Genomic DNA, 26,816 nt, shown 5'->3' on the forward strand with positions numbered 1-26,816 from the left:
TATTCCAGACCGCTGGACATACGCCGTGCTCGAACCGGCCACAACGACATTCCCCAGCGCCCACGGCCACAACAGCGGCGGCAAGCCCGTCTTCGCCACAGCCACACCCGGCCCTCCCGGCCAGCCGTCCAGCGTCCGCGGTCGCCGACTGCCCAGGCCCTCACCCTCTCATCGTTATCGGCCTTCGCTCTCCCCTTCCCGTCGTTCCCGGCCAGTGCGACGGCATACACCCACATCTCCTCCCGTCCGTACCCTCTCATCTCCTCCCTCGCATGCCCACTGCCCCTCGCCAATCACCCAGCCCCCCGTGAATTCATCACCCATCACCGCTCGCACGCCGTCCGTGACGATGACCAAGTCCATTACGTAAGCAGCACCCTCGACGCACTCTGCCCGCCAAGCTCTAGATCTGCCCTCGCACACGAATCACCGTCATGGACAAGGCCTCCCACCTCTCGCTCATCATAGACCTCTCTCCCTCCCAGTGGCTCCTCTCCGCCGACCCCTCCAACGCACACCCTCTCCCCCTACACGTCTTCCTCTCCCATGTCCTCACCTTCATCAACTCCCACATCGCCTCCAAGCATGAGAACTCACTCGCCGTCTTTGGCGCGCTTCCTGGGAAGAGGTGCGTTCGCTGCTGAGAACGCCGAGTATTGACACTGAGGGCCAGTCAGTGTGATGCTCTATTCCTCCTCCGACTCTATACCGGACCAGGACCAGACGGCAGACGAATCCAGTGCGAACTCATACAGACCCTTTCGTCTCGTCGATTCAGCCATCGTCCGTCGAATAACGGAAGAACTCGAACTGCTCGAGGCGCAGAACAAGCCCGAGGAAGGTGCGACACCCTCTTCTCATTTCGCCACCCACCCACTCGCTCACCCACCTCACACAGAACCCGTCGCTCTCGTCGGTGCTCTCACAAAGGCACTATGCTGTGCGTGTCTTTTCCGTCATTCAACCGTTCGCGTTTAGCTTAGCGTGTAATAGACATCAACCGAATCACACACGTCCCCACCGCCAACGCCCCAGAAGACCCAGCCGCCCACGTCGACCCCCGCATCCTCATCCTCTCCGTCTCCCCCGACCTCTCCACGGCCTACATCCCCGTCATGAACTCCATCTTCTCCGCCCAAAAGCTGGTGCGTGTCTCCCTACCATCTCGCCGTTTTGTGAGATGCTGATGCAAATATGGGTGGGCGGGATGCAGAAAGTGACGATAGACGTGTGTAAAGTCTACGGACCCGACACCGTCTTTCTCCAACAGACGGCACATCTCACCGCTGGATCGTACATCTACCTCGAGCGGCGAGACGCACTGCTGCAGTACCTCATCGTACGTCCCGTTCCCCCATTCCCATTCTCATTCCCCCATCCCAATCACCCTTCCACTTTCACCTTCACCTTGACATGGTTGCTAACATGCCATTGACATTGACGCAACGAACGAAAACGAACCAGATGTCCTTCCTCCCCCCACCCGCCCTCCGCCAGATCCTCGCCGTTCCGAAACAGGACAAGATCGATTTCAGGGCGGCTTGTTTCTGTCATAAAAATATTGTGGATATTGGGTTTGTGTGTTCTGTTTGTTTGTCTAGTCAGTCTCTTCTCTCCTCCTTTCCTTTTTCCCTTCTTCCGTCCTTCCGTTCTTCCGTCTTTCCTCTGCGCTCTTCGCTCTTCTTTCCTCCTAATGCCACTCGTAACGTCAAACAGTCTTCTGTGCCCCCGTACCAGTCTGCTCGACCTGCAGGTACGTCACCCTCACCCTCACCCGTTTCCTTCCCACTCAACTCATCCGTATATCCGTCTCCTCGCACAAATACTGATACGCACGACGCAACAGGACGAAATTCCCGATTAAAACTCTACAGAGACTTAACGCCTCGAGACCTATACTCCCCGGGACCGGGACTCCATCCAGTCGGAATGGGGCTGTCAACGGTAATTTGGGTGGGAATGCGAATGGGGGTGGAATGGGGAACACGAATGGAGGTGGAATGGGGAACGCGAATGGAGGTGGAATGGGCAATGGGAATGGGAATGGGAACGGGACACCGCGTGCGAGACCTACGCCGACGCCGACGCCGGTGGGGACGCCAACGCCTACTGCGACGCAGACACAGACACAGACGGGAATGGGAATGGGGATGGGGACGGGGGCGGGGGCGGGGTCGTTGAGTTCGAGTTTGAGGTGATTGGTGGTGGGGTTGGGTGGGGTGGGGGTGGGGTATAGAGGGTAACGTGAGAGAGCGAGAAGGGTGGAGGGTTGTGCATCTGTTGAGCTGAGGTGTGGTGACGGATATCGATTCGAGTCCTTCGGGCTTGCTTTCTTTTTCTTGACCTGACCGATCCACGAAGTTCGAAGTCTGCAGAACGATGCCATCTCCTGTAAGTTGAGTTAAGTTAAGTTAAACCCCGGTGAGAGTCTTACAGTATCGCCCCAAAGACCTACCAACGACCTCCAGCGTTCGATGGATCCAAAGACCTAAAGTTCAACTCCAACCTCCAATTCGAGCGCGCCCTCGGTGTTCAGGACCAGTGTTCGGTGTTTGGTGTTTTAGCACGGTGGCAGGTTCAGTGTTCGGTATTCAGCACAGTGGCAGATTCGTGACGAACCACGGCGCACGTCCGTCCGGAGCGTTGTGTGAATGATAAGGGTTGCGCAGGATCTTGGCCTGTTCGCGTTAGTGGTTCGTCGATCGAGATAGTAAATACAGTGCGACGAAATGGAATGGGATGTCAGAGATAGAGCCGATGAGTGGATGCATGGGTAGAGTGGAGGAAGTGAATCTGAACTTGCTTTTGGTTTAGGATCCAAAGACGAGGCATAGGCTATGGCCATGCTTGGGGTGGTGAATGCGCACCAGAGCCTTGCTATACGCCCCAAAACGAAAGTGACAGAGAGAATCAGAGTCAGGATGGGCCCTTCCCTGTCATGATAGTTGAGAAATCCTTACGAGTAGGAACGTCCGAGTCCGAGTCCGAGTCCGAGTCCGAGTTTGAGGGTTTTTCTTTCGTGACGAGCACGACTCCGACGTTCGGTTCCTCTTCGCCCCGTTCCTTCCATACATCTGTAGCTCATATCCACTCCTAATCAGCCACTCCATGGACCCATCACACCTAGTTAATCAAAGGACAACGTACAGTAGAACTCATCCACCAAGACAGACCGCAGAATATCATGCGTGTCCTGTTCGGGGGAGGCAGCGAAAAGCGCGTCGGCGAGCGATCGAGCGATGAGGGATTGGAGGATGAGTTCGCCTGTGCCGGAGACGCTGAGCGCGAGGCTTTCTAGTGTGCGGTTGTGCGTGCGAGAAGAAGAAGGGGTTGTGGAGGAGGAGGAGGAGGAGGAGGAGGAGGAAGGGGAGGATTGTTCGGCCCAGCAGCCGGCGCCGAATATGGCTGCCTGTGGTTATTGTCTTGTGGATGAGAACGAACAGAAGGGAGGGTTAAGATTGGAATTAGGATTACCTCTCCGACTCTGCCTGGGTGCTTGAGTAGTAGCCCACCGCTATAAGTACAGTCGGTCAGCTTCGACTGAGGTACTTAGTCGAAGACTTGGATGGATTGATTGAGTGAATACATACCTCGATACACCAGCGGCGACGTTACCAGCAGCGTCCAACGCGATCGCACCGACTGTATCTTGCCTGTCGTTCAGCCCTACCAGTACCTCACCATCCTGCACATCTGAGCCCTCCTTTCGTCTTTCTGCCTCTTCCAACCTCTTCCTCCAACCCTCCCACTCTCTCCTCGCCCTCGGCGAAATCATACCCCCCTCATCATCGTTGAGCACCTCCATCCCACTCTCCCTCGCGAACCCCTCCGCGCCCCTCCCAACCAACATCACCGGCCTTACTCTCCCCAACGACAACCCTCCCCTCCCTCTCCCTCCACTCCTCACGCCCCTCGACCTCATCTGATCCAGACATAGTCTTCCCGCGACTTGTATCGGATGTTTCACTCCGCCCCCGAGGGCCCCTACGGCCCCGAAGGAGGAGGTAAGGCCGTCCATGATGGAGGCGTCGCATTCGACGTGGCCGGGGAGGGTGAGGTTGGAGCCGTAGCCTGCGTTGAGGGGTTCGGAGTCTTCGAGGGAGGAGAGGGCGGTGAGGGTGGCTTGGAGGGCTTGGGTGGGTGTGGGGATGGCGGCGGGGATTGGAGTGGTGGAAGGTGGTGTGGAGGTGAGGGTAGGAGTGGAGAGAATGGGGAGAGCAGAACGGATGGAGGTGCGGAGGCAATGTTTGATTGTGGAGTCGGATGAGCGAGAATGGGAACCTGCGCCACCGTGGACTGCGATGAGGTAGAAGGGCGGTGGGGCGGATGCGGGGGGTTCGCTGTTGTTCGCGACTGTTGGAGAATGGGTTTCAGCCGGTGGGATGGCACAAGCGGGATGTGTACGAGGGGGATGGAGGCCGATAGAGTCGGGAATGGGTATTGTCGTATTATCTTGGGATACTTCAGAGCTCATCGACTCGTGCGCCAGCTTTCTTCGTTTCCGGTCGGTCGAGGCTATAGAACGATCAAAGTTGGCATCTGAGGGAGTCTCGGTAGACCGAACGTGATAAAAGAACTGGTTTATATGGGATGGCTCAGATCCATCGAGAGTGAGTTCGGTATCATTTATCGACATGGGCAGGGAGGACATCAAGTTCAGGACAGAGGAAGAAACCGCGACAACCTCAATCGATCCTCAGAGTCACAGTAGCACCAGGGCCTAGTTGTCTCATGGAGCTGTGGGCCTATAGCGCGAGTCTAAAAGATTTTGTATGAACCAAGATACCTAAGCAGGTCGAAAAGTCAGAATTCGAGAGCACCAATCGATTCCGGCTGCGAGTAAACAACGGGTTCAGGCCAAGTTCAAGCTGTGGCACCGTGTCGGGTCTTCCCGATCGCGTGTTGTTGACCGGCGCCAACCGGTTGGCTACTAAGTTTGTGGCGCAAGTAGGAAACCCTATTTACGAAGGGCTCCAAGACGTCTTCGGTTTTGGAAGACATTATCATGTGTCTAAGAATCTAGCCATGGACGGGGTATATGACATGAAAAGGCTTGCGCACTGCCGTTACACAAGTGAGATAAGGGGACAACAGTAAAACGAGTCCATAAGAGTGACAACCGAATGGGGGACCATAAATGAGTGGAGATAAAAAAGCACAAAAACAATAACTAGCACAAAAAAAATCCACCCAGAAAATCTGCCCTACAAGTACAAAGCATAACCAAACATCGCCGCCCCCGCCCACGGTCTCTTTTGGAAATGAATACCGCAAGAGTTGAATGTTATACAGGTCTAAAAGCCACGACTTCTTTCAGAAGGTTGCCTGTCCGATCCAAGACCAAAGTCTATGCGAAGCAGCTATTTTGTCTCCTGATAGTTGGCCTCGGCGTCCTCTTGTGTCGTCCGGGCCGACGTCTGGTGGCTCTCGGTGAAACGGGACTTGGAGACCTCGCGGTCGTCGAAGGTGTATTCCACCGTTTGCACGACGGGGACTTGGACTCGGACGGAGTTGTGGCCAGAGCTGAGGTCGGAAAGGATGTGATCGCGATGGGCGACGGCGCGGAGATTTTCGCGGCTGTTCAGGCTGTGGGATAAGGGTGGTGATTGAGTAAGGGTGGACGTGGACAGGTGGACCAAACCTACGAGGCCATCATACAGTTGAAGAAGACTGAAGTGGGGCAGGGGGATATAGTGAGCACCGTAATCGTTGTAGAGTGAACTTTGGCTTAGATCACTTACGGATCCCGTAAACGTCGTAGAGGCCGATATATACCAGATTATCTGGCCTGCATACGAACTGAACGGAGCCGTCAAAATTGGGTATAGGACAATACGAGGCGGAAACCGACCATGATAACAACAAGTGTAGCCATTGAACTGTAATCAACATCATTTCTGTTAGTCAGGGCGCATTATCGCTCAAAAAACCGCAAACTTTACCTAGCGAGGACTCCTGTGGTGATTGTGTATTGGAACAAAATCCGCAAAACTCCCTTGCTGTTATTGTTGTTAGGTTGGATAGCCTGAGGCGGACAGGGATGTACGCACAGGTGGCTCATGGACACTTTGCCCTTCTGATACAATAACCAGGACAGGACGAGCGAGATCAAGATGTCCGTTCCGGCGCGGATCGAGGAATAGCATATCACAATCCACTGTTGCAAATAATTCCATTAGAACGAATTCGGAACGCGGCAAGGTCGAGGTCGACTCGCCTTCTGTTTTGGTGCATCGGAAAACTCTGGGAATTGGAATCTAGAAATGAGGCGGGTAAAAGGTGAGTACATGCGTGAAGTGCGACGGTGCTCAAGAGGGACTCACGCTCTGACAATATAAGCTATAAAAAGGGGTCAACCATGCACTTAGTTTGATGGCTACCTGGAAATAATTACTCACCCATGGCGAATGCTGCGTGCCGTAGCGGTTGTTCTGTCAGAGTCAAGCTCTTTGTGGCCGTGAAGGACGCTCACCTAGGCTAGCCACGATAGGCACCAGCTGAAGGCCTCGGATGAGCGACCCGAGCATTTATAATACATGGAAGATGCAGAACATACCAGAATCCAAGATACGGCCCTTCGTTCGGAAACTATCGCGAAATTATTAGCATCCGGTGGCGAGGGGGCGGGAACGTGGGGCGGGAAAGTTGAGACATACATAGCCAGATCCTCATCACGAAGAAACTGGATTTTATAATAGATTGTTAATCGACCATAGAATGATACCGACAGAATGGGTCCCGTACCATTGAACGAGTGTGATAGCAATTTCCTGGCGAAATACTTCAGTACACTCCTGGATACGGTTGTGAGACGGGGACTTACGGAAGGAAACAGTCTGGCCTTGACGAAGAATACGAGAGGAAGTGAGAAGGTCAACGGAGAGAGAAGCGTGCGTAGTCGTTATATGTCTTACCAGGATGCTCCTACGATGTGGCGCCGCATGAGCGGCAGTACGTGGAAACTCGAGAGAGAACGCACCAATTCGCAGACAGGAGGTTCAAAATGTTGCCATCTCCTCTTGAGACCAAATAGAACCACAACATGTTGACGTCGAAAAATCGATGCACTGTGTTAAGCTGACGGCCATACCCTGGTGAGTGTCTGCGTGTCGGGGAATTATGCGGCCAACACTCACGGCCCAAATGAGTCCAACCTACACCAAAGCTGTCAGCACCGCTTGTCGAGGTACGGATGGATGGGGAGGACGACGCACAAGAACTTTCATGTATGACCCATCGCTCCTATACCTCACGAAATATTCCCATGTCTGCGCACACGCAAACCCATACAGGCTAGGCATTCCAAACCTCGTCAATAATTCGATATGATAGGAGAAGTGAGAGGGGGCGCACAGGAATGCTACCAAACCACCATCCAACAGCGCTCCAAATGTCGTCCCAGCGGAACTTTCGATAGCAGCGGAGATAGCAGCCTCGGTAGCGGCGGCAGCAGCAGCAGCAGAGGCGGAAGAGGCCGCCGCGAGGGCAACAGAGAGGGAAGCAGCAGCGTCGACGGTGCTCGTCATGTCGTCGAATCGAAGGACTCAGACCCGTGAGTATCGTCTACAGGCGGAGACTAAGATAGGACGCGGTGGGAGTAGATAGGAAACAAGAAAGAGAGCAGGCCCTTGGTTGCCTTAGAAGTAGAGAAAGTATATGATACAATCCAACGGGATGGACTCAGTAGGGGATAGAGTGGCGAGGAGCACTCATAAAGGGGATCAGCTGGGCCGGGGCTCGAAGGAAAGTCACTCTGGGCCTTTATTATGGGTTGCACGGGCGGGTGCCATGGGTTCCTGTCAATCGCACACTCGCGCAAATGCGCATGGGGGGCGGGAAAGTAAGGTTGCAGAGATCCCCGTGCCTTTCCGACTCTTTCTCTCGCGAACTTCTAAAACCTTAAGAAATCAAAGCTGATGGACGGATGGGGCGATCGCTTATTATGGATCTGTCGAGGGCTTGGGATCCCGCCGGCAGGTATGGCAGCTCCGACATACCCGATGTAAGACAGCGGGGAAATATGTCCCACGAATGACGGAGGCAAAAAGAAACAGCCCTGAGCATGAGTGACCTATGGAAGCTCTTCCAGGGCTGCGCTCAGCGCTGGACTACGAGGTATTTGCATACGATTCCACCACATACCGAACAGCACTTTCCTCGCCCTTTGAAGAGCACATACACAGCTGAGGGAGCAGCTGAATATGACTCACTAGGAAAGCTACTGTCGGCTAAGTTGGGGCTCAAGCAAAAAAAGCCAGAAGCAAGAGAAGAAGATGGTGACTGGATGGACTCCAGGAAGACTCCGTGTCTGTATTTGTCTTCCAAGAACGCGATAACCGGACGCCGTGAGACCGGAACCGGGAAGGACGCGGCGCAAGCGTACATCGTGAAGAAGTCTGATTATCGATCCTAACTTCAGTCCTCGAAACGACAAGTAACTGCGAGAACACAGGAAACCCGTTAGCGCTGCTCTGAAAGTCGTCAGGTGTTCCCATGTCTGCATACACCAGGTGATGGAGCGCAGAGGAGACCGTTGCCAGTGACCAGTCTGTCGACGCCACAGGGCAGATGGAGGACAAAATATATTTTAAATAAATGACATATGACGGATCTCGACGAAATCAGTGCCTACGCCTACCCGTGACATCGCGTTGTGAGCACGAAAGCGACAAATAACGACACCGCGGGGTGGCGATGTTGAGCACAACATCCATCATTCATCGGCTTGAGTACCTCAACGATGAGGCCAACGGAAGCATCATGGAGGGTACTTAGATTTGTCCGTCTTCTGGCGCAAAAGCCAAGCGGAAAGGTGTCAAAGCGTGCGGTTCCGTCCCGAAGGAGTCTAAGTCATACAGGCGAAGAGCATCAACGACGACGAACGTTGTCCTCTCGAGATCGAGAGCCTGTGGAGAGACATGGAAAGGCGCAAAAAAAACCCTCGTACCTTGCACATAACGCGAGCAATTATATGGCGATCATTGTGTCCAGTGGCGATCTGCGTGCCTTTCGGTGCACTCCTCGGAACCGCGAGCAGATCCGTCAAAGTGCGGGACCGGCATCGGGGTACAGGGGCGACAAAATTATCCCGGAAAAACATGAAAAAAAGGGTTGACAGGTTCCGACGAGAGAGTTAAGATGCGCGCACGTGGATGCCATTGTAGACAACTTCTCCAGCTGTCGATCGAGCATCTACACATCAACGCATCAACGCATCATCTTCAAAGCTCAGCTAGCCTCGTTCGGATCCCAAAACCCGACCAGAACCTCAGGCGATTCAAAGAAACGCCGACTAGTCCTCGCAGGCCCAAAAACACATGCCGGTCGCAAAGAAATTCGAAGCGTCCAAAGTCGCGCATAGAATGATCTTTCTCGAAGACTATTATAGTTTGTACACTGGCAGACGAGCACGTCTCTTCTCTGTCGTCGAGGGCTGCTTCTCAGAGGCTAAAACAATAGCAAGAAACAAAAAAACTCACTAGCGCGATGTTACTACACCCCAATATACTTCACACAGATCAATCCTCTCTGTCGGTCACCGTACGGCCTCGGGCCTCACGCAATGCTAAAACAATATCAAGAAACGACTAACTCACTAGCGCGATGACCCCCCTCCCCCCAAAATACGTCGTACATACAAATCAATCCCCTCTATCGGTCACCGGTACAACAGGCCTCAAACAACGCCACTCAAATCGAAAAGCCCATCCTTCCCCTTCACAGCGACGCCCTTCTCCGTCACGATCGCACTGATCAATTCCGCCGGCGTAACGTCGAAACTCGGGTTATAGATCCCAAGCGGGTCGGCGTCGAGACCCTCGGGGGTGATCATGACTGCTACTTGTTCTTTCTTGCCGTCAGTCGTGGAGGAAGAGGGAGAGGGAGCGGAGGGGTTGTAGACGGCGCCGCGGACGATGCAGGCTTCGAGTGGGGGGCGGTGTTCGATTGGGATCCTGAGGAGGACAGATGGGCGAACGGGGATGGTGAGGTGAGGTGAGTGGAAGTTTAAGACGCGGGGGGATCGAAGTGAGGAAGAAATTTGAAGAGGGAAGGGTACGTACTTGGATCCGTCTGCGACGTCGAGATCTACGGTGCTAACGGGTGCCACGACGATGAACGGGATTTTGTGGCGCGCTGCGAGGACGGCAGCGTTGTATGTTCCGATCTGGTCATTGTATGGTCACTTCATGCACGGCAAAGAGAGACGGTGATGCAAGGGTATGCATACCTTGTTTGCAGTGTCTCCGTTACGGGCGACTCGATCTGCACCGACAGCTGTAGACCGAATGAAAAGTGATCAGGAACGGATGACGAGAATGAATGCGATGCTGGTATACGGACCTACGGCATGGATAGTGTGGTGTTGGAAGAGAGAACCGACCATGGTATCGACGATCATGGTGTTAGGAATGCCGAGCGTTTTGAGTTCGAGGGCAGTCAAGCGTGAACCTTGGTGGTACGGTGCCGTTTGTGTGAAATACGCTCTGCCCAGCTGGTTCGTCTCGTACAGATACGTGATGAGTCCCAGCGCAGTCCCATATCCCTATTCACCCGACTCGCCCCATCAACCCGGCGACTAAAATAGAATAACAGAAAATAAAAACTCACGGAAGTAGCCAGAGACCCAGTATTACAGACCGTCATGACATTCAGATCTTTACCCTCCCCACCCGCTTTCTTCACCTCCCCAACGAGCCACTCCCCACCCCACTTCGCCATCGCCCTATTCCTCCCCACGTCTTCCCCCGCCACGGCCTCTCCCTCCTCCACGAGCTCCTTTGCGACCGTCCGTGCGTCTTTGCCTTCGTCGATCGAGGACTGCAGTTTTCGGGCGAGACGACGGGTGGCGGCGCCGAGATTGACGGCGGTGGGACGCGCGGTGAAGAGGTAGTCGAGGATGGGGGTTATGTGGGATTGGAGGGCGGAGGGGGAGGAGAGGAAGGCTGGGGGTGGAGAGGCGGAGAGAGATCGGGTGAGGTATTGGGCGAAGGTGAGGGCGGCTAGGGAGGCGATTGCTGGTGCGCCTCGGATCTGGAAAGTATGAGAGAATTGAGATGTGATGAGTGTTGTGCTGTGAGGTGGGAGTGGAAAGTGGGAGACGGACTTTCATGGATTTTATGGCTTCATGGGCTTCTTCGACGGAATTGATCTCGAGCCATTCGGTGGTGTGGGGGAGTAGGAGCTGGTTGACGATTTCGATCTTGCCATCGGAAGCTCGGATGGATGTCATGGGAGTAGTGTCGGCCATGGTTCAGCGATCAGTGGTCGATGATGAGGAGAGGAGGTAGAGAGGAAGTGATAATATGGTGTTGAAGAAACTTTCGAGACTTGAGATGGCGTGGGATCCGGATGACGATACATCGCATCATCTTCTTGTCCGAAAGAGCCGCAGATAAAAGAAAATTATCGATAGAAAGGGGCTCGGTTTATCTTGGTAGAGAAATGCGGCCGGGAGTAGGTCTCATTCGGATGCAATGAACGGAAGTGCGCCGGTAATGACATCCGGAAGCCATTTGAGCCATGTTCGCCGTAGAGGCTGCAAGTTTCATTGACAGATCTAACGAATGTCAAGCTCACTGCGCGGAGTTGAGACTGACTGCAATAACATCCTGTGAGACGAAGGATCTGCTAACCACGACGCTACAGCAGACCCCAGGCACCGGTATCACTTGGAACCTATGAGAACAAGCCATTTACAGAGGCGGTCTGCGGAGGTGGTTTCCTTCCTCCTCTTGAGACGCATCACGCATCGAGGGTAGCATGATACTACATTCAAAATCATGGACGGGATTCAGCTCAGATCCCAACCACATGAAGAAGTCGATTCGGGAAGGAAGATAGTAGTGAGCTTGACAAGATGATCTGTTTTGTTGTTGTGTCCACGCCAACAACACAAAAGCTTTCGTGATATACGGTAGACTGAAGGAAGGTGTGATCTCATCGTCCGGCTGGCAGTCTCATCCCGTACAAGGAATATGTGCTGCTTGAATCCGGAAGAGAGCAAAAAGTGAGATTAACAAGGCCGACCGGGAAGCACGGTGATGAACACGAGCGAGGTACAAAGATAGAGGAACAGCGCACTTAGCAGGAGCGTCCTGAGAAGAGAATCGCGGTGAAAAGGAAACGAAGGAGATATAGGACTTCCGGAGCTATTTGCGACGTGCAACGTTGATGAGGTGACAAGTTGGGAGGGACCAGCATCAGTTTAGCCACACGCCGTTTCATCCGTGCGGGGTCCTGGAGCGGTGCGGTCGATCAGAGCGGAGAACGTCTTTGAAGCCAAACCGGGAAAGATGAGAGTGCAAGGTCTTCACGCGGATTCGATTCGAGGTCGCGCGCAAGACACGACTGAACGTGCGAGACGTGAGAGGTCGAGCGAGTGAATACTACACGGAGTTCCATGCGGACGTAGAGGACGAGAAACGGAGAGGGATGACTCGAAGGAGTCGAGTTGAGCCCGGGCGTCATTGGGGGGCGTGGGAAGCTGGAAGGAGCATCTTGTGGCATCGATCCAGAAATTTGCCGGTCAGAGCTCTCTCTCGTCCCCATCCTCAACGGCTTCCTCCCACTCCAGCCCGCTCTGTGCACACCCGACAACCTATGAGCTTCTGCCCATCCATTCTGTTGGTTGTTTCCTTTCGTCATCCACCCGTCTGCGCTGACCGTGTATCTGCCAGCAGCTCACACAAGATCAACAACATTCCCTCCGCTCCGCTTGTAGCTCTCCTCATCGACACAGACCGTCCTCCCTAGCACCCCTTGCTCCCAACACAAACATTTCTTCCACTCTTCTCTCTTCTCTCATGGGATAATTGGCCTGCCCTTTCTCTTACCATCTCGTTCCGCCCGCAATCGAAAAGAAAAAGAAAAATACAATTTCAGGACAACGCACAGACGCATAGAGCCCTAGAACAAAGCAGCGAGAGCTGCTTTCCCTATCCATCTCGCCCGTCGTACTCTTCATTAGATACCCTACCCCCTCCCCCTACCCGCTGACATGATGCACGCACTTCGTCCCTCTTCACTCTTCCGCCCTTCAAGCCGCCCCACCTCTCCCGCCCCTGCATCCACTCCCGCCTCTCCTCGCCTGGACCCTACCGTGCCAGCGGACAGGACCCCTCGCGCCATGCACAAGCTGTCCCTTACTACGTTCAGCAGGAGGCCCTCCCCCGCTCCTGCTCAGTCGCAGCCTGCCGCTTCCATCGTACAGGACGGTCACTACCTCGAGACCCTTCAGCTCAAGCTCAGCGAGGCGGTCTCCAAGGCCCTCGCTCAGCCGACAGGGCCGGCTGCTCCTCATGAACTCGTTAACGGCCGTCGTGCCATTCCTTCCGGGCGTGGACATACCCTGGGAGCGCTGATTGCGACGTGAGTCCTTCCCCATCTAATCTCACAATACATACACTCAAAACGATCTAGTGAGCTCAACGCCACGCGGGAGAATCCTCATCTTCGCAAGGCTATCATTCGCTCTCTTCACCGCCCTCTCTCCATCCTTCTCACCAACCTCAACGCACACCTCGTGCCCCTCTTGAACTCCCCCGCCTTCTCAACCCCCCTTGTGCCCACTCCTCAAACTCTAAACCCGAACCCAACTCAACTTCATGCTCTTGCCTATGCCACATTTGCGGGTGAGCTTCTGGAGAGCCTCGATGAGATGTCTCTCGGTCAGGACGTACCGGACGCTCGGGGCGATGGTCTGAAGCCTACCAGGGAGGCCCTAAATTCTGTTATCAGCAGGGTCGTCCACCCGCTCGTAGGTGGAATCAAGGACGAACTTGTGAAACTGATTGACGGCCTGGAGTATTCACCGACTGTTCCCACGGGCACTGGTCCCAAAGTCGGCTCTTTACCGAAGACAGGTCCGATTCAGCATCCATCCATCGTCTCCCTGCAGACCATCATTCCGATTTACGCGCGGGCGCTTTCCCGATACTACACCACTGCACCATCGCAGTCGCACCTCGCCACAGTCCTCATCTCTTTGGTCTGGCATGGCCTTGTAGCTCTTTCTCATCGCGCACCTGCCGCCAACTCGCCGCCCACTTCGCCCGTACCCCTCCCTACGGCTATCAAGAAAGGGCGCTCGACGACCCCTCCTTCGACACCGCCCCCCACGCGCTTTACACTCAAGCTTCCGCCTTCACGGCCTCCCTCGCCCCCTCAAGAGCGACACGTCTCGTCCGTTGCCTCGGACGCGCGCAACCTCTATGATCTCCTGAGCACGCTTCCGCGCCCCTCCGCGGACCGCGTCTCCACATGTCTCGCACGAGAGGCCGTAGACGACGCATTCGACGGTCTCAAGGGCCTCGTCGCTCTCTTCGACTTCGTGCACGCGAACCCTGCGCCCGTACCTGGAGCAACATCTCAGGCTCAGCCGCACAAGATCCCCGATGCCAAGGAATTAGAAGTCCTGACGGCGGATATGCCCACGCTCGTCGCATTGCCGGTTCTGCTGCAGGCTTATGTTTATCCTTATCCTTATCCAGGCCAGCAGGGACAGGGACAGGGACAGGGACAGGGACAGCAAGGGAGGAACGCGAACGCGAAGACGGTCGCGGGGATGTTGGGGCTCAGTCAGGGACAGTATCGCGCGGGGTGTTTGACGGGGTTTGGGAGGGCGGAGGAGTGTACGCCCGCGGTGGGCGAGCGGGTGCTTGATGTGTTGAAGGAGGGGATGGGAGGGGTGGAGCCGAGCCTGGGTGTGGAGGCGGTGATGCAGTGGTTGAAGGCGGAGGTGGAGGCGGAGGAGAGTGGGTGACTCGGTTTCTCGCAGCCTTCTGAAGATATATACTCTTCAACGCGTTCATGGAGGCCCTCTACCTTCTGCACCTCTCCCCGTCCATTCACGTCGAATGCGACGTGTCGTTTGGCCGGTTTGCAAGTCTTCTTTATACTTAACCATTGTGCATCCTCGATTTCAGATTCACTGTAGCATTTTTACCTTACTTAACAGTACATTACTGGCCGGTCTGTTCACATAGTTTAGTTTCCCTTTGCACTTGCACTTTCCCGCGTATTTTCCCTGGGATTTTTCATCACCTCTCTCTGTTCTGTTCCTGTAGTATTTTGAATGTCATTGGTCGACGTCACAGTCATGAGATCCTTACATTATTTGGTCGGTGGATAAATTATGCCTGTCTGTCTGTCTGGCTGGCTGTCTGGTCGCACTGGCTCTCGTTTATGGTGTTGGTTGTGCGTGACGGTGGATGTGGATTATATACTCGCACGGACTGCAGTTGATGATATAGATGTCGAGCTTCGGATACGATGATGAACATTTACATAGTGGATAGTGGATAGTACATACATACATATGTTTGTTCTGTTCTGTCGGTGTGGTGTTGGTGTGGTGCGTGGTGGTCTCTGAGCTCGAGGACGGACTGTATCGTATGTAGTCACTCTGTGGGGTGGTACGGTTTGTGCTAGACATACGTACCTGCCTTACCTACATTAATGCCATCGATAATGGCAAGTACACGATTGTCCTGAGGTGTTGGAGAGGTCCATATAAGTACGTCTGCAGATGTGCTGTCAGTGTTCTTGCCGACCACCTTCCGAGCGAGGACAACGTGTGGCGAAGGCGAAGGCGTGGAGGAGATCGACTTCCGGGGTCGCACGGATGCATGCGATTAATGTAATTTTCTGCGAGAAGTCATTATAAGTAGAGCGTGCTCTGGAATTGGACGGATGTAGCGGATGTCTTTGTCGTTCTTCGATCAGAACTCACCGCGCTTTGTCGTGGTCTTTCAGGCTTTCAGCAAACTGACAGACCGTCGTACATGTGCCACATCGTCCATAGCTGGGCGGAACCGACGCGGTATGTATGTACGGGGACAAAGATATCTCTGAAGCTAGAATCATGATGAGTTTGATGCGCATTCTTCTAACATTCATCGCATGTGAATTCAGAGATGTACAGACTCGGAGTATGAAGCTGGGGACTGGCATGCATACCATCCGGTGCCTCGAGCTTCATCCCAAACCATAATTTTGAGCCTCCTAGTGCAAGGAAACAAATGGCCGCCATCGGGAGGACTCTATCGTCGGCCCACCCACCGACATCTCCTCTTCAGAGCTTCATCACCAATCCGGAACATCATTCGCATCCAAGAGCCAGAAAGACCCGACAAGGTCAAGCTCTGGCACATATTATTATGTTTTCTTTTAGCGCGCACACAGACAGTTGACTTCACTCTCGTGTGGCCCGAGGTCAGATGGGGCGTGTGGAGAGAGGACTTTTAAGGACAGAAACGCCTTGCAATGAGAGTATTGGGTTCGTGAGACATGGTCCCGGGATGAATGGCGCAAATGGAGCTCGGGACCAGCTTGTCATACTGATCTCAGTTATCTTAGGATGACCGCGTCACGACGTCGTCCACGCTCATGTCAAGCATCAAACTCAAAGGTGAAGCTTGCGAAGACTGGCACCCAACTGAGGCGGACGCGGGCAAATATCGAAGAAACGTGACGTACCGGGTGTTTTGGTGGGCGGCGTCGGAGGGATGAAGGTAATCTTTTGAGGTCTTCTGAGAGATATTCCTAGCCCCCATTGCAGGCTGAACGTTAAAGAACAAGCATCTCGACAGCGTGACCGGGATGCGTGAGCTGTGGAAGGTAGACGTGCTCAACTGTTGGGTTAAGTTCTGCGAATTGCTTCCGCCAAACGAGTGTCAGTTTGACGTCGGTCCGTTGGCGCCACCGCATCGGTAGCGCACGCGCGTCTGTAGATCACTCGGACGCGTTCCGACGCGACGAGGAACAACGTTCACGTTCAGTACGACACGCTTCTTCAACATTTCGTCCCACCTCGAGTGCGAACCAACGAGAGCGCGCCGCCAATGCTGCTAGGCACTCCTCTTCGATTTCTCGTGACCATACCTCTTGTGGTGACTCTGGACAAGTCAGCACAGACTCGGAGTTGGGTGGCATGTACAGAACTTTCACCCTCAGCCCACGAAGGACAGAGGTAACTTACTCACGAACACATAACACATGCTGCCTTTTCCCGAACTCTCGTCTCACTCTCCTGGATAGACATGCTGGCCATCTGCCCGCGTCGCAAAGTCAGGAGACTCCTGCTGACCTCCGAAGCACCAGCATCCTAACTGACGAAGAGGTCTTCGTCCAAAAACGCGCTGATATCCCCGCGGTACTGCCTCTTCCTGGACTCGACAGCCACGATGCTGCTGCTCGGGCTCCTGCTGGCATAGCATCACCTGAATCTATATCGACCACGGTGAGTGGGAGTATAAAGAGGAACTTCATCGCATCCGAGCAAAGAACTTAAGGCCCTCCTCCATCCCGCTAACGGCCCCTCTCCCATCAGGCCTTACTAAGCTCGGAACCTGCCACCATGTTTTCAAGCTTCTGGGGCGCCGCAGCCACGCTCGCGTTCTCCTTGTTCTCATCCACCATGCCTGCGTCCGGTTTGGGCTCTACTTGTACCGCGCCGTTAGGGTCTGGTACGGCTGCTCCCGGCGCTCCGTATTGGCAACAGAGCATCGCACATCAAGGCTCTTCGCCATATGGACCGTCAGGCTACCAGGTCTTCAGGAATGTCAAGGACTTTGGCGCGAAAGGTCCGTCTTCGTTTTCTTGCATGCTCCTTCACCGCCTCAAGATGTATCTAAAATAGGTGACGGTGTTACCGATGATACTGCGGCCATCAAGTGCGTTCTTTTCTTTGAATCGGTCGTGGGAGTGTGGCGCTTATCAGACTTCTTTACTACAGTTCGGCGATCTCTAGCGGTGGTCGCTGTGGACTGGGCTGCACCTCGTTCAGCACGACCCCGTAAGCTGTTCTCGTGCTTCAGATGCGGACTACTAAATTGACGCGAACGACAGTGCTACGGTTTTCTTCCCTTCGGGGTGAGATATAAAGTGCTTTCCTGTGATGCATGACGTCAATTGACGATTCTATGGATAGCACATACCTCGTTTCTGCGCCTCTGATAGACTACTATTACACGGAGATCGTCGGTGATGCCAGAGTCCTCCCAACCCTAAAGGCTGCTGCGTCGTTCGTCGGAATGGCTGTCATCGATGCTGACCCTTACATTCCCGGCGGGGGAGGTATGCACCCTCTCGAATGCCTCTATTCTCGAATAATATTCTCAAGGCGTGTATTATAGGCGCACAGTGGTATGTCAATCAGGTGGGTTTTTGCATGAAGGAGCATGTTTAAAAAGGACAATGATATTGATCAGAGCACAAAACACGTAGAACAACTTTTACAGATCTGTTCGCAACATCCGTATCGACCTGACGGCGATGCCGGCGTCCGCGTCCGCCACGGGTCTGCATTGGCAAGTCTCCCAAGCGACGTCGTTGTACAATGTCGTCGTGGATATGTCCACCGCGGCCGGAAATAATCATCAAGGAATATTTATGGAGAATGGGTCGGGTGGATTCATGGGAGGTGAGCAGCGCTTTATTCGAGAATGATGTTGATGTTGAAGTTTGACGCATGTGTCAGATTTGGTGTTCAATGGTGGCAAGTACGGAATATGGGTCGGGTGAGCAGTCAGAAATCATTCGTTAGCATCGGATCTTGTTGATCTTTCTTCATCCAAAGCAACCAGCAGTTCACGGTTCGCAACATCACCGTGAACAATGCGGCCACCGGTCAGTCTTTGAAGTGATCCCTTGTTGTTATTCAACGCCCTGATGATTTTCTTTCCAGCCATCTTCGGAATATGGAACTGGGGATGGACTTGGCAAGGCGTCACCATCAACAACTGTCAAGTACGTACACCCCCCTCTCCCTCTCCCTCTCTGCAACATTCTGACCGTCGCACGCCATTAATTTGTAGGTCGGATTCGATATCACCACAGGAACCACAAGCGGATCCTCACAGGGCGTCGCCTCCGAAGCGATCATCGACGCCACGGTCACCAACACGCCCGTCTTCTTCCGTAGTTCCGCCGCGAGCAACGGCGCGCTCGATGGGTCCATCGTCCTCAACAACATCGTGCTCAACAACGTGCCTACCGCTGTTGGCCTCACGAACGGCGCGGTCGTGCTGAAAGGTGGAACTACGACGATTAATACTTGGGTTCAAGGGTACGTGCCCTCGACTCTTTTTATAGGATCGGTTGTTGACTGAATTTTGTACGCGTGCAGGAACGTCTACTCTGGCACGAACCCCGCGGGATCGTTCCATCAGAGCACGGTCACCGCGATCAACAAGCCCTCGGTGCTCCTGACCAGCAGCGGCAAGATATTCGGAAAGGGAAGACCGACCTACGCGAATTTCGCGCCGTCCCAGTTCGTGTCCGTCAAGTCGCAGGGCGCCAAGGTAAGTAGTTACTAGTAGTTCTCGAGCGGGTGCCACTTCAGGTGACGATGAAGTGACGACTTTTTGTGTGTGTGGTGGTATTTTCAGGGCGATGGAAAGACGGACGATACGGCGGCGTTGCAGGCTGTGTTTAACCAGTTTGCGGGGTGTAAGATTATTTATATCGATCAGGGTGTATACATCGTCTCCTCCACGCTCCACATACCCGTACGCAATCTCTCTCTCCCTCCTTTCCCCCCCTCCTTTGCACCTCTCACCTCGCCACCCACACAACACAGGCCGGCGTCCAAATCGTAGGCGAAGCCTGGCCCACAATCATGGGCTCCGGCTCCGCCTTCTCGAACCCATCCAGCCCACAAGTCGTCGTCCAGGTCGGCACGACAGGATCGACGGGCGTCGCGGAGATCTCGGGCGTGTTGTTTTCGACGAGGGCGAGCGCGGGGGGCGCGATTGTGGTGGAGTGGAATGTGCATGATCCGAGTGGGCAGCAGGGGGCGGCGGGGATGTGGGATACGTTGATTAGGTGTGTGTGCTTTTTTTCTGCCTGGTTTTTGAGGTTGGGATGGGATGGGAGTTGATGGGTTGTGGGTTTTTGTTTTTGTTAGGCTTGGTGGAGGTGTGTTGGGCATTTGCTTGAATGTTCGTGGAGGTCATGTTTTTGATTTTCCGTCGATACAGCTACTGGGACGAATATCCAAGAAGCACAATGCGCCAACACGACCGCGAACACGGGGACTAACTGCTTCGCTGCCTTCCTAGGCCTGCACCTCACCGCTGGTTCTAGCGCCTACCTCGAGGTAAATGCATCGCACATCCTGTTCGTTCCGTTCGTTCATTCCTCAATGGGTCGTTTGTTTGTTTGTAGGGGACTTGGGTCTGGCTTGCGGACCACGATATCGATTCTTCGGCGCAGCCTATGATCACGGGTTCGTAGCCGCATTCTCTCTCTCTCTCTTTTGAAGAGGACGGCGCTGAATTTGAATTGGTGAACAGCGTACAGCGGTCGCGGGATATATTCGCAGTCGGCTGGGCCTGTGTGGATGGTAAGTACTCCTTTGGAGCGATGCCCCGTACTTAAGTTCAGATGTTGAACTTTGTTGACAGATCGGGACGGCGTCGGAACATCATGTGTTTTATCAGTATTCGCTCGTGGGCGCGTCTAACCATTACATAGGCCTAGCCCAAACGGAATCCGTGCGTTCTCCTGTTCTCTAAAGCCCCCACACATCTCACACATCTCACACATGTAACACAGCCCTACTTCCAACCCACCCCCGCCCCACCCTCCCCCTTCACCCCCATCTCCTCCTACAACGACCCCTCCTTCCCCTCCGGACTCACCCAAGCCTGGGCCATGTCCATCTCCAACTCCCATAACATCCTCATCTTCGGCGCCGGTTTCTACTCCTTCTTCCAATCGTATAATCAGGCATGCGACGCTACGCCTGCGGGGGTGTGTCAGTCCCAGGTCTTGGATGTGGATGGGAGTAGTACGGGGATAGGGGTGTATGGACTGAATACGGTTTATGTGGGGGGGCAGGTGAGTGTGGGGGGGAAGGCGGTGGTGTTGGCGAGTGGGAATAGGAATGGGTTGTCGAGTACGGTTTCGGTTTGGACTATGTGAGTAAAGAGTGCAGAGTGCAGAGAGAGAGGAAGAGGGGGATGGGAGATGGATGAGGATTGATGGGTTTTTGTTTTGTTTTTGTTTTTGTTAGGGCCGGGGCTGGTGATGCTGCTCCTGCTCCCAGCACGTCTCAGAGCCCACGAGCGCGGGGCCGATGCACTCTGCAACGTCAAGATTGAATCAAGCAAGATTACGAGCAACCAACCGAGAAGACTATTAGTGGAGGGGAATGTGATTATGATTTTTCTTATGTTCGCCTATTTTTGTTGGCATTCTTTTCGAGATATACACGTTGATCCTCGCTCTCTGTTCGCATTCGCAGTAGCATAACTGTATTTATTATTGTCTGTAGCTATACCATGACCAAGACCTTGCAATTCGCCTGTTGTTGCAATACGAATTATTCACGATCATTGACACGTCCGTTCGCTTCCTCGGAGTTCAGTCAATGCAGTGCGGTGAACCGAGTTGCGTCGCCCTACAGAATTGACAGATGGAATAGAACCTAGATGCAGTCCGGGACGTCACAAGTCAAGTCAAAGCGATCTGTCGGGAGAAGAAGGATGGATGAGTGGCGAGGTCCGGTCACACAAGAGTGTCAGAGTCTAAGTGAATGGAGTAAAGCAGAGTAAAGCCAAGGTCCGAGGCTCGAGGTGCGTCGAGTGTTCGATTATGTATACGTTGTTTAATCGAGCAAGACGGACGGACGGACGGATCGATGGGTTGATTGAACATAAACACAAGGCAAGGTGAGGCGGTAAGGAAAGTAATTAGAGTCGGGGCGTTTCGGGGTGAGGCGGGGGTCGGTTCAAGGCATGATGTGATCGCGTTTCGTTAGATAGGGGGAATGCGTCAAAATGAATCCAGACGGAGCGAGAATCAGATTTGAATAAGTCACTGGGCGTGCGTGATTGGAAGGAAGGTCCAGGTAGGGCGATTTTCTTGCGAGGTGATAAAAGCGGGGCGGGCGTGCACGCCTGGCGCTCATGCACAATACAGACCACAATCTTCTCATCCACCACCACCGTTTACCATCATCATCACCACCACCACCACCATCATCACCTTTATGCCTTCATCATCGACATCACATCTGCACTCCACAGAGGAGAAGCCCACACGGCCGCGGCTGGGGAGTGTAGCGAAGAGAGTAAAGTCGGGGCTAGAGAAGATGAAGACGAGTTTCAGACGGAAGAGCAGCCATAACAGTAGTCATTCGGAGCAGCAGCAGGAAAGCGAGGAGGGCGCAGAGTCTGAGGGCGAGGGCTCGTCGTCGTCGCCGCGGTTCAGCGGGCCGAGGCGGAGAGTGATATCGCTCGGGCATTTCCAGTACCGGCCACGAGAGATCGCGTCTGCTGTTCCTCCGTCGCCGCCTCGTTCGGTTCGCAGACGGACGACGTCGCACTCGTCCTCGTCCTCGCTCGACACTCCCCGTCCGTATCCGTCCATCACTCTCACGCTCGCGACCGACAAGGAGGACAGCAGCGTGTCCGACTCAACCTCCGTCCGCTCCGCCCCCTTCCCCAAGCTCTTCCAGCCCCTCTCAGAGCCCACGCTCGAGCCCGTCATGTCTCTCCCCGACATCCCAGCAGCCACCGACGCCCAGCCACAGGACTCGTCAGACGAGCTCATGGCGCCCGCCTCGCCCCCGGTCGTCGAACAAGACGTCCTAGACCCGTTCCTCGTCGATGACCCCGACGATCCCGTCACGCCCTCCGAGCCCCCCACCGCCCGCCCGCTCTCTGTCGGTCTCTCCCTCGACGACGTCCAGATCCCACCCGCCGCCGCCGATGTCATCTCCCTCGTCACCGACCCCCTTCCGGTCCCTTCACCCTCCTTAGACGTCCACAAGCCCATCCCGCCACCGCCCGCCTCGGATTCAGACGAGTCCGAGGCTGAGGCCCCCGTGGTCTACGTGCCCGAGCTCGTCCTCCCGACGATGTTCCTCCCCATCCCCCTTTCTGTACGTGTCCGCCCTTGCTCCCTCTTGACCTGGTGGTACACGAAGCGTGCAACAGCTCTGTATTCATATTGATTAAATCGCACTCTCACTCTCCTTATTCCTCCCCTTTTTTTTATTCATTTATTCGTTCCTTTTCTCTCTATTTCGTTTCCGTGTCACTCTATATTCTTTATTCGGCCCCTTCTTGTATCATCTCGCTCTGTACCTCTAGACGGACCCCCTGTCCACCCTCTTGACGAAATATATCGCGAACCCTGAGAAACGTCCGAAACGTGACCTCTCCGGCGAATGGACCAAGACTGACTTCCACACGCTCGTCGTGAGTGCAACCTATCAACCAGTGAGATCTCTTGGATGGTTTTGGTGATGTGTTGTGCTGCAGATGACGAATAGCTGGCGGGCTTTGGCTCGTATGGCGAGGGATCGTATCGTACAGACCGACCCAGAGGACTTGTCCCTCGTACTGAGTGTGAGCTCGCAATCCGCCCGTGTCTCATCATTGCGTTAACAATACAATACAATAAATACCCAGCTCTGGTACCTCCGCGTCTCCTCCCTCGCCCGCCTCCGTCTCTTCAACCAAACCTCCGCAGAAACAACAAACCTCTTCACAGCCCTTCACTCCATCCAACCCCCCTCCACACGCACCCACGTCTTCGAGCACCTCCTCCCCTTCGAGCTCGAAGTCATCTACGCGCGTCTGAAATACTGGGCGGGCGATCCGCTCGGATATGTGGATGCGTTGGCGGGGTTGATGCGGAAGTGTAGGAGGAAGGCGAGGGGGGCGAGGGGGGAGAGGGGAAAGGCGGATAGGGGGATGTGGATGGAGAGGGGGGCGAGGGTGGCGTTGATTGCTGCGTCGCAGTTTATTGAGATGAAGGTGCGGTCTCTCTCTCTCTCTCGTTTCTGTTCAATTATTGCGTGTTGAGATTTGGATGGGTGTAGGACTTCACGGCGGCGACGAACCTCCTCGAGCCGCTCCTGAAGCAGCCCGGCAGTAACAGCGACCTCCGCTCCGCCCTAGCCCGCATCCACCTCCAAGCCGGCGACCTGTCGCAAGCCGAAAAACAGTTCGCGATCGTGGCGGAGGACCCGGAGGTCGCTCAGGCGAGCAAGGATATGAATAAGGCGTTGTTGGCGGCGGCGAGGGGGGAGTGGGAGGTCGGGAGGGGGTTGTTGGAGGGGCTTGTTGGAGGGGATAGGGAGAATTTTGCGGTGAGTTTTCGATGTGGCGCCGTGAGCTTTGACGTTGACAGTGCTGAAGACGTTTGTGGTTGATAGGCCGTGAATAATCTCGCTGTGGCGTTGCTCGGTCAGGGCAAGCTGAAAGAAGTGAGCATGGTCGACTTCTTGCCTTTACTTACCCACTACTCAATGACAACTCGGATACGAAATAGGGCATCGAGGTGCTCGAAGCGGCACTGCAAGCTTCACCCGCGACGTTAACCATGGCCGAACCGTTCCTCTTCAACCTCTGTGCGTTCCCTTCCCTTTCTTCACGTCCATACTTACATGACGCTCAAATCCGATATATACTGAAATCACGCCCTTGAACTCGGGTCTGCCCTTTGATTCGACAGCGACGTTATACGAGCTGCGTTCGGCGGTCGCGGCGGATAAGAAACGCAATTTGTTGATTGAGGTGGCGAAGTGGAGTGGGGATGGGCTGCGGACGACGTGTTTGAAGATGCCTGCGAATTGAGGTTGAGGTGGAGGGGTGGAGAGGTTCGGACGTGCGATAGATGGATTGGATGGATGATAACACTTTGTTGGATTGTGTGGACACTGGTCAGAATGGATAGTGATGTGATCCGTATGGGGACGGAGTAGATGTACATGTATGCGTGTATTCGTCTATGGATGTCTGTCTGATTCCTTCTACAGTTGCGATCTCGAACTTCCCAGTACACGAACAGGAAACAAAAACTTACAACGTCTTCTAACTCACCCTCATATCTCATCCATCTCCGTACTCCCCCTCACCTGCTCCTCATGTATACTCTCACACCCCACACTCCTCAACACCCTCCCTATCCCCTCCCCCCTCACCGCCTCCAACTCCCCCTCATCCTTAACCAACAACATCCCCGCATACCCCAACGCATTCACGCTCAACCTCTCTCCCGATTTTTCGAGCACGTGAAACTCGTGCCGTCGCGGGAAGGCGTAGATGTGTTGGAGAGTGAGGAGGATGTTGTAGGAGGGCGTGCCGGGGGGGTAGGTGGGGTCGTGGCGGACTGTGGAGATTATGAGGTCGAGGAGGGAGAGGTAGGATTGGGCGAGGGTTGGAGCGAGGAGGGAGGGGGAGGGGGTTAGGGGGAGGGTGAGGCGGTGGATGTGGTTGGCGAAGGGGAGGGTGGGGAGGGAGAAGGGTTTGTCTGGAGATGGATGTTAGTGAGGCGTGGATGAGGGGGAGGAAGGAAGGAAAGACGTACCGGGGGTCTCGAGACGTGCGGAGCGGGCGAGTTGTTCGATTGGAGGACCGTCTTCGTCGTCGATGGGGATGAACTGGAGGTGTTTGTGGGGCTGGCTCGCCCCACTCACGTCGCCACCTTCAACGTTTCAACACCCATCGCTCAGCATTAGACCTACCTACCTACCTCTGACTAATAAGAAGAGAAGAAAGTGGACTCACAGTTGTAGAATGCGAAGAGTGGTTTTCCGAGTTTGCGCGCGGCGACGAGGGTTGAGTAGGCGTTGACGAGGTCGGGAGGCATGAGGGGTGATGTTTGACTTTGGAAATCTTATAATTACGATAAGTGTGCGTCGGTCTATCGCTAATAAGAACCAAACATACCTTTCGTGACCATGAGGAAATGATACGGCACCACAGAATACTTATTCAACTACCAGCAACGACATGAGCGTCTCCCCTACCCATACCCATACCCATACCATGGCCACAATCATCGCAACCGAACTCACCAAGAAAACGTACTCGTCGCCCTCTTCCTCGTCTTTCAGCTCTCCGATGTACAGGTTCGGGACGTAGGGAGGCATGAACGGATCGGGTTTGCCCTTCCCCGTGTGCGCATCTGATTCGGAGGCGGGGTCGAAATGGGGGGTTGGGAGTGGGGGTTTGTGGAGGAGGGCTGGACATAGTCGGATTTGGAACTGTCGATAATGAAGATGAATGGGGTGGAATGGGATGGGATGGGTATCAGCTCATGCGTTCTAAGTATTCCAGTCGTTCGTTCGTTCACATGTGGGAGGGGTGTAGAGATGAACGCACCTCCACACCGGAGTCTTGGTGCGTAGAGACCTCGGAAGGGAAGAAGAGCAGATCGCCCTCTGCTTTTGCCTTTTCGAACTTCTCGTACGCAGAAGACACGATCGCTTTATGTTTTGCGTAGTTTGCCATGGTGCGCCTCAGCTCGAAACAGGTCGATGGTACTAAGAAATTACACGGAGTGCGATGAGTGCGATGAGGCAAGAAGTGGGCGGCGATGCGTCGCCTGGTAATAATGGATGGTCTGAGGATGTCCAGGGTCTATGGTGATATCCTGAGTCAATGGAGAGCGCTGAGAGGTGGAAGAGAGTCGGCGTGAACCAAGCTGGTGAGAGGATAATGCCAGGAGTTGAACAGCAACGTTGCGGGACTTGTTGCACGCATCCTGCTCGATCACAATGTGGCCCAAACGCGTCGGCACCGTGCATGCATTGTCAACGTTCGTTCAGACGAATGGCTTTACTGTGTGAAGTGTGAGCGGGTACAGTCGGCCACACCCACGCTCGGGGGAGCGAGACCAAGAGTGGCACAGTAAAGTACGTAGAAATACAAGGCGGTTGAAACGGCTCCACAGATCAAAGCAGGACAAACAGCGACGGTCTATGTAACCCAAAAGTCACGAAAAGTTCAAAGCAGAAAGAAAGTCGGGACCCAGCCGGACGAGGGATGGAAGTCAAAATGATACTGTGATAAAAAGAA

At 54.3% G+C, this 26,816-nt stretch overlaps 8 protein-coding genes across 8 annotated transcripts; 4 read left to right on the plus strand and 4 right to left on the minus strand.

The window, feature by feature from the left end:
* Positions 1–434: 434 nt before the first annotated feature.
* On the plus strand, positions 435–2,198 carry STEHIDRAFT_63614 (Tfb4-domain-containing protein; the record flags this gene model as incomplete). Its single annotated transcript, XM_007307704.1, has 8 exons — positions 435–628; positions 678–841; positions 899–940; positions 994–1,145; positions 1,214–1,339; positions 1,465–1,600; positions 1,717–1,753; positions 1,847–2,198. The coding sequence occupies 8 exons, from the start codon at positions 435–437 to the stop codon at positions 2,196–2,198; spliced, it is 1,203 nt and encodes a 400-aa protein (XP_007307766.1).
* An 899-nt stretch (positions 2,199–3,097) lies between these two features.
* STEHIDRAFT_114085 (N-terminal nucleophile aminohydrolase) lies at positions 3,098–4,636 on the minus strand (the record flags this gene model as incomplete). The annotated part of the gene is made up of 4 exons (XM_007308135.1): positions 3,098–3,123; positions 3,148–3,409; positions 3,475–3,514; positions 3,591–4,636. 4 exons carry the CDS (start codon positions 4,634–4,636, stop codon positions 3,098–3,100), a joined length of 1,374 nt encoding a protein of 457 aa, XP_007308197.1.
* Positions 4,637–4,949: 313 nt separating this feature from the next.
* STEHIDRAFT_171152 (uncharacterized protein) lies at positions 4,950–7,717 on the minus strand. Its single transcript, XM_007308136.1, has 19 exons — positions 7,354–7,717; positions 7,215–7,293; positions 7,137–7,154; positions 6,980–7,077; positions 6,915–6,924; positions 6,824–6,841; positions 6,745–6,770; positions 6,657–6,682; positions 6,557–6,588; positions 6,473–6,497; positions 6,399–6,410; positions 6,324–6,339; positions 6,218–6,257; positions 6,051–6,157; positions 5,943–5,999; positions 5,852–5,879; positions 5,742–5,799; positions 5,646–5,670; positions 4,950–5,586 (listed from the first exon to the last, which is right to left on the minus strand). Exons 1-19 carry the CDS (start codon positions 7,524–7,526, stop codon positions 5,361–5,363), a joined length of 1,074 nt encoding a protein of 357 aa, XP_007308198.1. The 5' UTR covers positions 7,527–7,717; the 3' UTR covers positions 4,950–5,360.
* Positions 7,718–9,676: 1,959 nt separating this feature from the next.
* On the minus strand, positions 9,677–11,230 carry STEHIDRAFT_63633 (putative translation initiation factor aIF-2BI/5-methylthioribose-1-phosphate isomerase; the record flags this gene model as incomplete). Its single annotated transcript, XM_007307708.1, has 6 exons — positions 9,677–9,953; positions 10,062–10,165; positions 10,229–10,275; positions 10,342–10,543; positions 10,609–11,031; positions 11,105–11,230. 6 exons carry the CDS (start codon positions 11,228–11,230, stop codon positions 9,677–9,679), a joined length of 1,179 nt encoding a protein of 392 aa, XP_007307770.1.
* A 1,547-nt stretch (positions 11,231–12,777) lies between these two features.
* STEHIDRAFT_102576 (uncharacterized protein) lies at positions 12,778–14,761 on the plus strand (the record flags this gene model as incomplete). The annotated part of the gene is made up of 3 exons (XM_007308137.1): positions 12,778–13,368; positions 13,420–14,467; positions 14,522–14,761. Exons 1-3 carry the CDS (start codon positions 12,998–13,000, stop codon positions 14,759–14,761), a joined length of 1,659 nt encoding a protein of 552 aa, XP_007308199.1. The 5' UTR covers positions 12,778–12,997.
* A 2,280-nt stretch (positions 14,762–17,041) lies between these two features.
* On the plus strand, positions 17,042–21,320 carry STEHIDRAFT_102580 (exo-beta-1-3-glucanase). The gene is made up of 21 exons (XM_007308138.1): positions 17,042–17,239; positions 17,330–17,582; positions 17,639–17,672; positions 17,735–17,794; positions 17,848–17,871; positions 17,930–18,075; positions 18,135–18,157; positions 18,226–18,421; positions 18,479–18,518; positions 18,578–18,627; positions 18,686–18,747; positions 18,816–19,066; positions 19,127–19,301; positions 19,389–19,508; positions 19,580–19,824; positions 19,907–19,917; positions 19,980–20,098; positions 20,167–20,227; positions 20,295–20,344; positions 20,406–20,495; positions 20,557–21,320. The coding sequence occupies exons 2-21, from the start codon at positions 17,357–17,359 to the stop codon at positions 20,923–20,925; spliced, it is 2,352 nt and encodes a 783-aa protein (XP_007308200.1). The 5' UTR covers positions 17,042–17,239; positions 17,330–17,356; the 3' UTR covers positions 20,926–21,320.
* Positions 21,321–23,270: 1,950 nt separating this feature from the next.
* STEHIDRAFT_64090 (uncharacterized protein) lies at positions 23,271–24,590 on the plus strand (the record flags this gene model as incomplete). Its single annotated transcript, XM_007307748.1, has 6 exons — positions 23,271–23,357; positions 23,421–23,768; positions 23,834–24,103; positions 24,170–24,220; positions 24,286–24,364; positions 24,469–24,590. 6 exons carry the CDS (start codon positions 23,271–23,273, stop codon positions 24,588–24,590), a joined length of 957 nt encoding a protein of 318 aa, XP_007307810.1.
* Positions 24,591–24,838: 248 nt separating this feature from the next.
* On the minus strand, positions 24,839–26,427 carry STEHIDRAFT_102585 (uncharacterized protein; the record flags this gene model as incomplete). The annotated part of the gene is made up of 6 exons (XM_007308139.1): positions 26,121–26,427; positions 25,814–26,002; positions 25,686–25,734; positions 25,524–25,631; positions 25,324–25,440; positions 24,839–25,266 (listed from the first exon to the last, which is right to left on the minus strand). Exons 1-6 carry the CDS (start codon positions 26,247–26,249, stop codon positions 24,839–24,841), a joined length of 1,020 nt encoding a protein of 339 aa, XP_007308201.1. The 5' UTR covers positions 26,250–26,427.
* Positions 26,428–26,816: the final 389 nt, after the last annotated feature.

The sequence above is a fragment of the Stereum hirsutum genome, assembly GCF_000264905.1.
Source record: "Stereum hirsutum FP-91666 SS1 unplaced genomic scaffold STEHIscaffold_14, whole genome shotgun sequence".
In the NCBI taxonomy this organism is placed as follows: domain Eukaryota; kingdom Fungi; phylum Basidiomycota; class Agaricomycetes; order Russulales; family Stereaceae; genus Stereum; species Stereum hirsutum.